Source organism: Acyrthosiphon pisum, chromosome A2 (genome assembly GCF_005508785.2).
Source record: "Acyrthosiphon pisum isolate AL4f chromosome A2, pea_aphid_22Mar2018_4r6ur, whole genome shotgun sequence".
NCBI classification, from domain to species: domain Eukaryota; kingdom Metazoa; phylum Arthropoda; class Insecta; order Hemiptera; family Aphididae; genus Acyrthosiphon; species Acyrthosiphon pisum.
Window position 1 is genome coordinate 40883670 of NC_042495.1, and position 9488 is coordinate 40893157.

The 9488-nt window shown below is 30.2% G+C and overlaps 1 protein-coding gene across 1 annotated transcript; it reads left to right on the top strand.

Annotated features, from left to right (window-relative positions):
• The first annotated feature begins 2763 nt into the window (after nt 1–2763).
• Nucleotides 2764–6647, top strand: LOC100165349. The gene is made up of 4 exons (XM_001943988.5): nt 2764–3416; nt 5978–6086; nt 6155–6244; nt 6318–6647. Exons 1-4 carry the CDS (start codon nt 3248–3250, stop codon nt 6370–6372), a joined length of 423 nt encoding a protein of 140 aa, XP_001944023.2. The 5' UTR covers nt 2764–3247; the 3' UTR covers nt 6373–6647.
• Nucleotides 6648–9488: the final 2841 nt, after the last annotated feature.

The window sequence follows — 9488 nt, forward strand, 5'->3', positions numbered from 1 at the left end:
AAATAGCCCGTATTTATGACCGTATAGGTATAATAGAAAATCATTTTGTTCAATTTCGTTATCAATTTTTATATTAATAAAATTGTATTGTAGGTATGGTTCCAATGTTCTATACTGCGCTATCTGTAGAAATGGAATTAAAAAAAAATATCAACTGGTAAATCCAATGTTGAAAATTCAATGTCAAGAAATAAATGCCTGTTCGACATTAATTGTATTTGTATATACCTAATCTATCTATCTTGATTTCCTTTGTAATTTTCTATATTATTATATCTTTAATCGTGATCGGTAAGCCCGTGTCAGACACTGTAACGTCTCACGTAAAAATAGTATTACGCAGTGTCAACGTTAACACGGAGAATACGAGTATCCGAATACTCGAACTATTTAAATAAATATAATAATATTATATTCTGAGTTTCTTACCTAGCTGTTTGAATTGCATTTGATGAGAAGAAATACAAGCTGTTTTGTTCGTATTCGTCGTGTTTGCGTATAATTTAACCCGTATATTTAGACATTTAGGTACTTAACTAATAACTAATAATATACCTACTTATTTTAAAAATATAATTTTAAATTAATTGGAAAACGGAAATATGTATTTATATTCTCATGGTTCTCATTTCATTATTTATTATGAAAAATTATAATGTATAGTAGCATTGATTATAAATACTTGTAAATACTAGTATTTATAATCAATGGTAGTAGGTACCTATATGGCTATATATTACTATATAGTATATTATTAAGTAAAGTCTAAAGTCTTTAAAGCCAGGTTAGGTTTTAGATTTCTGTTAGCCAAACTCTAGTCTCTAGTACCTAATAACTATAATAAATATCTAATAATATAATATATTGTTATGTACAACATATTATTTTATTATGTATATCATTTTTCTGATCGGTACTTCATCAAAACAATTGTTGTTAATTTGATATTTTTTTTTTTTTTACCTACTTATTAAACTTTACAATGCGTCAACATATTATTGCATGTTCTTACAAGGTATTAAATATAATAATGATACGGTTAAAAGAAAGTTATATTAATAATAGTTGTAATAATAATATAAATTTGAGATAAAATTAATGAGGATAGGTCTGAAAAAAGATAAGATATTGTAGGTATGTAGGTATTATGAGACAGTGTGATAGTATTATGGGGAGATAATGCCTTTAGTTATTAGTGTGTTTAAGACTGTGGTAAGGAGGGAAATTAATGGATTAATTAATGAGCTTAAATTGGATATGAGTTTTGAAAAGGTATTTGATAATTGTTCTGTGATTTTATTTTGGTTGTTGGTGGCTTCTGCTGCGTGTGATTTGGTTTTGGTTCTGGGTTGAGACTGTTGAAAGTGAGGGTCAGGGTCTTTGATCGGTTGAAACTTTTGAGCAGATTTTTAACTATTGACTCGTATGCTGGGCATCCTTTGAAGTTTGCGGTGTGGTCTTGTGTCGCATAGGACGCATTTGGCTGGACTATTTCGGATTCTTGGTGCACTCGATTGTCAAGTGGTTTTCACCACATTTGACACATATATTGAACTAATTTGATATTGAAATATACAATATACTTTGTATACCTATATCAATATCTGATTTTTAACCTATACCTATAGTACACGTAATTTAATTTTCAAAACCAATCACCAGATAGTATTCTAAAATCTTTGACAAAAGTACATAGTATTTTAGTAGGTATTCTATCTATTATGTTTATAGCATTTTCGGAGACCTCTAAAGTCGTAAAAATATACTTAGTTGAAGTCTTCTCAATAATGATTGCAGTTTCAAGTTTTAAGCTAAATTTTTAAACCCAATTAAATAAACATGACGATACATTTTTTGCTTATTAAATAATATTTAATATTGTCTTTGTATAGGTTCTTGGTAGTACTATTGCCTATTACTAGCTACTTATTAGTTTTAATAAATTATAAAACAATAAAGTCGGGTATCCATACAGCCCGTAGGTAATATAATATGGAGTTGTGCAGTCATAATAATATTTCAATTGACATAACTCACTAGTCATTATGAATTAGTGATAAAAATAAAAATGATTTTATTTATTTATTTATTATATTGATTTTAACGCCTACTAAATATTTCGGCATGATATACAATACAAAATACTAAAAACTAAATACTAAATTAAAATTAAATTATATGAATAATGTAAAATTCCTAATTCATTTTTCTGTAATTACAGTTAAGTAGGTAATAATTTTAAAACTATGAGGCCCCTGGGATGAAGCCCACTCGGCCACCTCCACTCCAAATCCCAACACTGCGTGAGGCGACACGACGTACGCAAAGTCACGAACGCAAATTGAAGTACCCCTGAATCCCGTCGACCAGTACGTCACGATATTCTTTCAATGATTACTGATAAGTAGAAACTAGAAGATATTATAGGCAATAATAAATATTGAAATATTTTATTAATTATAATATTTATTATTTATATAATTCAGTGAAAAATAATAATAATAATATAGTCATAGGCACGATGCCACCGAATTAATTAAATCCGTGGTCAAATTAAATTTATTTATATCGATCGTCTTTCGTAAGGTTAAAATAAATTCGATTATCGCGCGACCCAGCAGCAGCCGCAGGCTGATATTATATTATATTATATTATTATTATTTCCGTGTCATGCGCTTATCAGTTATCACGCATTTACTCGCGGCGGCTGTAATGGTGGTGGTGGAGGTAACCGACCGCCTCCGTAAAGCGCAATCTCCATGAAAACATCGTAGTTACTCTTCTACAGCACTATCCCGCGGCCGCCGGCGCCTGTAGAACACACAGTCGTGTTTTCCAAGATAACTTCAATTTCGCTGTGACGCTGTCTCGCAGTCTCGCAGGACAGTTTAAGTTGAATGGTTCGTGTTTGCGCGTCATTCTTCTCGCGTATCTCCGCATTACCTACAATCATATTATTGTCATTATTTCTGATACAGCTAGCCTACTGCATTTTTGGGCTTGTCCAATCCGTACGATTTCTGTCTTTCGAACCAATTTATTTTTTTTCTTTCTCAATCGCCCGTAACGCGCTCGCCAAACTCAACTGCAGTTGTTTCGTGTGTCAAGACTTAAGAGCAGCTACACTATATCGTCGCTCGGGTTGACATCCCTCAACTCCGGCGAGTAACCGTAGCTGCACCGTCGGCTTCGGCGGTAGTGGCCGCAGGAAATCTCGCCGCCACACAGATCATCTCGTCAGTCGCCATGCCTCCCAGATCCCGGAAGAAGCAATCCAAGCCGGCCGAGCCAGCCAAGCCGACCAAGAAGTCCATGTCCTACGGGGTGTCCAAGAAGGCCATGGAGATGATATGTGCCATGATAGGCATGACGGAACCCGAAAAGCCGCCTCAAGTTCGGGGTCGATTTGTAAAAGGTAAACAGCCAGAAACACAGACGCGCGCAATGACTGTATCGCGATTTTACACGTCACTCGTCACGGAATGTCGTCTCGTCCCGCCTATGTCGACGATGCATTATGTACCGACAGACTTCGCTCGTATGTTATGACAATCGTGTCTGAGGTTTTCTGCTTCTGGCCCGCGCTTGGGTCAGTGGTAAATTTTTTTTATCGTACTGGTACTCGATTATTAGACGCATACAGCAGCAAGACCGTGTGTTTTCGTGGTCCAGGCGCCGCCGTTCGATCATTCTCATTGCAGCAATCAATGAAATCCTACTACCTAGGTACCTAGTATTTTTTTTCGACTTTGAATGCATAGGCTGCTATGTTTTCTGTGTTTCAGTTTTGAAAGTCCACATTGCTGACTTGTTGCGTATTTTTAAAAAAATTTTATTGCATAGTTAGGTAGTCGAACAATTAAGATATATTTACAGGACGTACACTACTTAATTCTTTTAAAAAAGTCAAGTATTGCACATAAGAAAATGCTAAAATTGGATTCCCTAGATAAGTTTTAAATTGATTGTAATTTATAACAATCCTATCACTTTTAAAAGCTTAAAGGTTTGGTACAATTATTTGTCAGTCAAAAATAAAAAATTCCGTTTTTTGTTGGTTATCTACCTTTTATATCAGATCATATATATCATAATATATTTATATCCTATCATTATATTTTGTTGTAAAAAGTTAGAAATAGGTTATTTGTGTGTTAAAATTAATTTAATACTTCAGTTTTATTTACAAACAATTATTATTTTAGCTCTGAATGTGTACTATGCTTCTGTAAAGAATACCTTTATGTTTGCTTCTTTTCTAAGTGCCTATAATATATATACCTATAAACCTTTTTTGTGGTTTTTGTTTGAAAATTAAATTTGCATACTTATAAATTATGGTTGAATAGTCTTTTTTTTGTGACTAAGCAAATTTTAATTATTTGATATTAGAAATAAGCAGAAATAAGTGAAAAAATAACAAAATTAATTTTTGTTCTACTTGCCTTTACTTATAATATTATGTTCATATTAAATGTTATAATTATGATGGGTATTAGCTAGTTAAATACGTATATAATGATAATGGGATAGGTATCTAACTAGTTATTATAAAAGTGGTAAGCATTGTGAACAGGGGTGGACTGGGAGGTAAACAGCCCAGTATTCTATAAAACTAAACGGCCAAAACTCCTTTATAACAGCTTCTTTGTGAATACCTACTTTTTCGGGTAAAAATTATAAATAGACAATAGCCAATAGGGTATACTATTATACATTTTATAAGACTCATAAATGTATAATACTTTTGATATTTTTGATGTTTGTTTAGGTATTATGTTTTTATCATTTATTTCATAGTCACAATTCATACTCGTATTAAACTAAAATCATCTTCATCGGTTTCAGAATCGTCCCATTATTATAGTCATTACTTTTAATATAAACTTTATATAAATGTTATCAGTTCTCTTTCTCAACAAATGTACAATATTTTCATAAATATTTGCACATGGTTCAATAATTGTAGTGTAGCAATAACTTTCTGGCGGTCGATGTACCTACCAACCAAATCAGATAAAGTGTTTAAACATTTTTCTGGATAAAACTGATTTTTAAAATTGTTGCTTAAGGAATTATTATACACTATACATACGTACAGCATACCTCATATGCTCAAAAAATTATTATTATTATAAACTTATGGTTTGATATTAATTTAATTGATATTATAAACTTAGTGTAGCATTGTACCAACCAATAGCAGTGTTTTTTTAAACTGTTTCATTTATTAAAATAAATAAATTAGTTATATTGTCAAATGTTCAAAATTTTAAGTACCTCCGCGGCGCGCCCACACATATAAGTCGGCCTGGTGTGCTACGGTACACTAGCACACCTGGCCAATCCGCCCCTGATTGTGAATGATTCAAAACAAATTATTAATTTAATTTTTTTTGTTTAAATTACTATCTGTAGGAAGATTGACAGAACTGTTTGCTAGTATTAAACTATAAAATGATTCTGTAAAGGGAATAAATTCAATTTTAACTAATAACAGATGATTAAAAAAAAACCATTTTTAAATTAGCCTGTCTTCTCCCAGGGGTCACAAACATTCGTAATACAAATCAACAAACATGCCCCATTAACCAATAGCAACCAATATAATATAATACACTGTTGCACCACTGTTGTATTTTGTACATCCAGATTTCCTACTTTTCCGGTGGATTTTCTTAAAATTTTCTTCCGTAAAAACCTTCTCCTGGCAATTACGAACATCTTCAAAAAATTTGATGCCTAATCGGACCAGCCGTTCTCGATTGATGATGTAACGACAATTTTTCACGCTCCATTTTTATATTATAGATTATTTAATAAATTATTTTTTTGATAGATATAAGATTTATAGATATAAGATTTATACTTGGTAATTTTTTTGTTGAATGGTTTTATATTATAATGGTTAGCAAATACATTAATCATTATTCAATGAGCAACTATTGAATATTATTATTTGTATCTGTTTTTTAGGTGAACAAGTCTATTGCAAATGGGATGATATTTATTATCGGGGCAAAATTTTGAAGCGTTTAACGGGAACAAATTATTACTCTATTCATTACTGGAAATTTACCAAACGGTTAGTATATTTATATATTTTAAATTTAAAAGAAATGTATGACTATTTTATCCATCAATATTTTTTAGTTGGGATATGCCAGTGAATCAGAAAGCACTGCTTAGATTTGATACTTTGGGTAATGAAAAATATGTTAAAAAATACAATGCTTTTTCTAGGTAAATATTGAGTTATACAAACTAAAATCTTCTATTAATTTATTAATATACCTATATGTTTTTATTTTTGTAGAAAAGTAAAAAAAGCAAAAAAGAAATTGGTGGAAGAATGTAGAGTAAGTAATTAAACCAAATAGAATTGCTAGAAATAGAATGACAGCAAATTTGAAATTAGATTATTTTTGTAAATAAATTATGAAGACACTACATCCGCATGTGTTCCCTCTGTTTCACTAATGTAAAAAATAGCAAAAACGGTTATGTGCTGGTAAGAACAACTCAGGCTGTAGTCCAAATTAAGTAACCAAATGTTCACACTAAAAGAGGAGTACATTAAATGTGCAATATTGTTTTTAATTTTTCGATATCACAAGTACGAAAAAAGTTGTTTAAAAATGCATTATTTTTAAGTTTTTTTAAACTTTTTAATAACTTTTTTTTTATGTGGTTCTTACCTGCGCAAAATAGTTTTTGCCATGTTTTACATTTGTAAGACAGACAACACATAAATATTTAGAATTCAAACTCAATGTAAAGTAGTTGGTCATACACTTGTTTCTCTCTCAAATGTATAGTTATTTATTCATGTGAATTGTTGAAGTTTTTGATTAATAACTTAATTATTTTACCTAAATACATAAAAAGTCTAGAACTATGTTTTATAGTAACATATTTAAATTATATTGCAATTTCCAGTTAAGAAATTGTGTAATAGTACATTTCACTGTGTATAAAGTATATACATTTTATTTATATTATCTAGAATGTAGGTACTTAAAAGAATAAATAAAAATGAAATAACAACAAATAGTTTTTTAAATAGGTTGGATATTTAAGTATTAATTTTGTAAAGATAATGATAAAAATGTCTCCATTAGTGGAGTACATGTTGAGGAATGTATTACTTGTCATTTGTAGTTCACTTATCATCCATAGTTTTTAATTTACATTTTACCCAAATGGTTGTTTGGTCCAACTTTTAAAGCAAATATTTATCAAACTTTTTGTGTATCACTATAACATATTTACATATGATAAGTGAGTTACCATATTATATTTGTAATATAGATTTCATCTTGATTTTAGAGATGGCCAATAAGACACAATTTGGTTTAAAAATCATCTATAACATTTTAATATGTAACTAATAATTTTGTAGAAGTTTATATCATTGAGTATATATTGTATAGAGAAACAATGTACAGTAAAAATGTCTTTGCTCCCGGGGAGGGGGCTAATAGATGGCACATGGAAAAATTTGTCGTGGTGGCGAAAACAGTGTAGTAATTCTACCTTTTAATAATTATTGCTCATATTCGCCAGGGTCAAATTAATCATTATAATAATTACCTTTATTCTAAAACGTACAATATAGCAGGAAAATAAATTATTATATTATTATTATTATATCAAACAATAAAATATGATTAATAATATAATATTAATTAATTTCACATATTTATAAACAAAATAATATTGTTAGTGACTGGTAGCGCGTTCTGTTGTCAGCGTTAATAAACTAATATTAAGAGTTGCATAAAATATCAAACATTGATTCTCTATACAATATATACTCAATTTTTATATGTGTAGATAATTTATCTATCTATAATATTAATCTATGTATATAAAAATATATAGCTGTCCGTTAGCCTTGCTAAAACTCAAAAACGTCATTTGCATAATTTTTTTTTTATTTTTTCATAACTCCCAACACAAGGTTTGTATGAAATAACATTTTATGAAAATCTATTGATTATGATTGAATATAGTTTTAGACCTGTACCTATAGTACATTTGGTCAAAACCATTGACTAAGATATAATGGACTGGAAACGAGCAGCTTATCAGTGGCCACGAATGTATGTACAAGAGGCAAGTGGGGTATGGCAATAGGGACCCAGAGTTTACAACGCCAACTGTATAAAACACGGACTAAGATGAAGCTAAATAAAACAACCGGTAGTGTTGAAATCCTTGGGTCCCCAGTGTGAGGAAACTTTTGGTCCCCCAACCCCATATTTACAAGTGTGTCTGACGGGCAACACCGGGGGGGATAGCTATTATATAATATAATTGTACTTGTCCTGTCTAACTCACCCACTGATTAACGTAGATTCTAAATAATGATAGTTTGAGACTTGCAATTTTCACGGTACCTTCGTACTACCATATAAGTGTGTACTAAGATAGCTTCTTCCAAAATTCACATTTTAAAGTGGTGCTTGCACAAGAATTTTGAGATTTAATATGATCGATGAAAATTTTTAAGTTTTGAATTTCATACACAGAATTTAAAGTAAACGAATTTAATAAAGTTTGAATCAAATAGATTTGGCACTTTTAACGGGCATTGAAGTGAACATGATTAGCTAGTATAATATACTAGCATTATATAGCACTATAGGCGTCGTGCAGATCATAGTCAATCGACACTAGCGCGCATAGTAGACAAAAATATAAGTTTTGGAGGGCTATCATTTCTTGTTGTTAAGTACCTACAATGCTATTTTTATTACTATTTTTTGTATTTGGATGCAATTATTTTTAATAAAATATCGAAATATAATAACTTTTAATTATGAACGGTGATATAATAATTTATTCGGGATTTAAAAATATTAATATTGGTGAATTTTCGGAAAACGTCAAATTCAAAAGGAAAAAATTGGTTGAAAGTAATCATGTTTTCAATGTTAAAGAAATCGTTTCAGAAGACATTTGCTTAATTAGTAGTTATGTCATAAGACAAACGTCTGTTACACTAGATCAATATCTGGTTAAATTAGAAGTAAGTTAACTATTATAATACTTTTAAATAATATTGTAGCAATATTGCAATACAATGACAACATATTATATTTTAAAACTATACTCATAATAGGTAAATTCTACTAACAGAAATGTTTTAAGTGCATCTTGTCAATGCCCTGCTGGTCTAGGAGAAAAGTGTAAACATATTTTTGCATTGACACACTATATTAATATTGAAGATGGTCATTCAAAAACAAGTCAACATTGTGAGTGGAGTGCACCCAAAATATCAAAAGCTGGAAAAGATTTGTATTGCAAAGGAAAAAGAATTGAAGAATTGTTTCCTCCAAAAAATCCTTCTGCCAGTTTTATTGTGACAAATAATATTCCTGACTTTCAAGTACCTTCTTTATTTAGTGTGATGTATAATGAAGAAAAAAAAACTGAATGTGAAAGAACAGTTATAACTGTTGTTAATGAACTTTAGAAA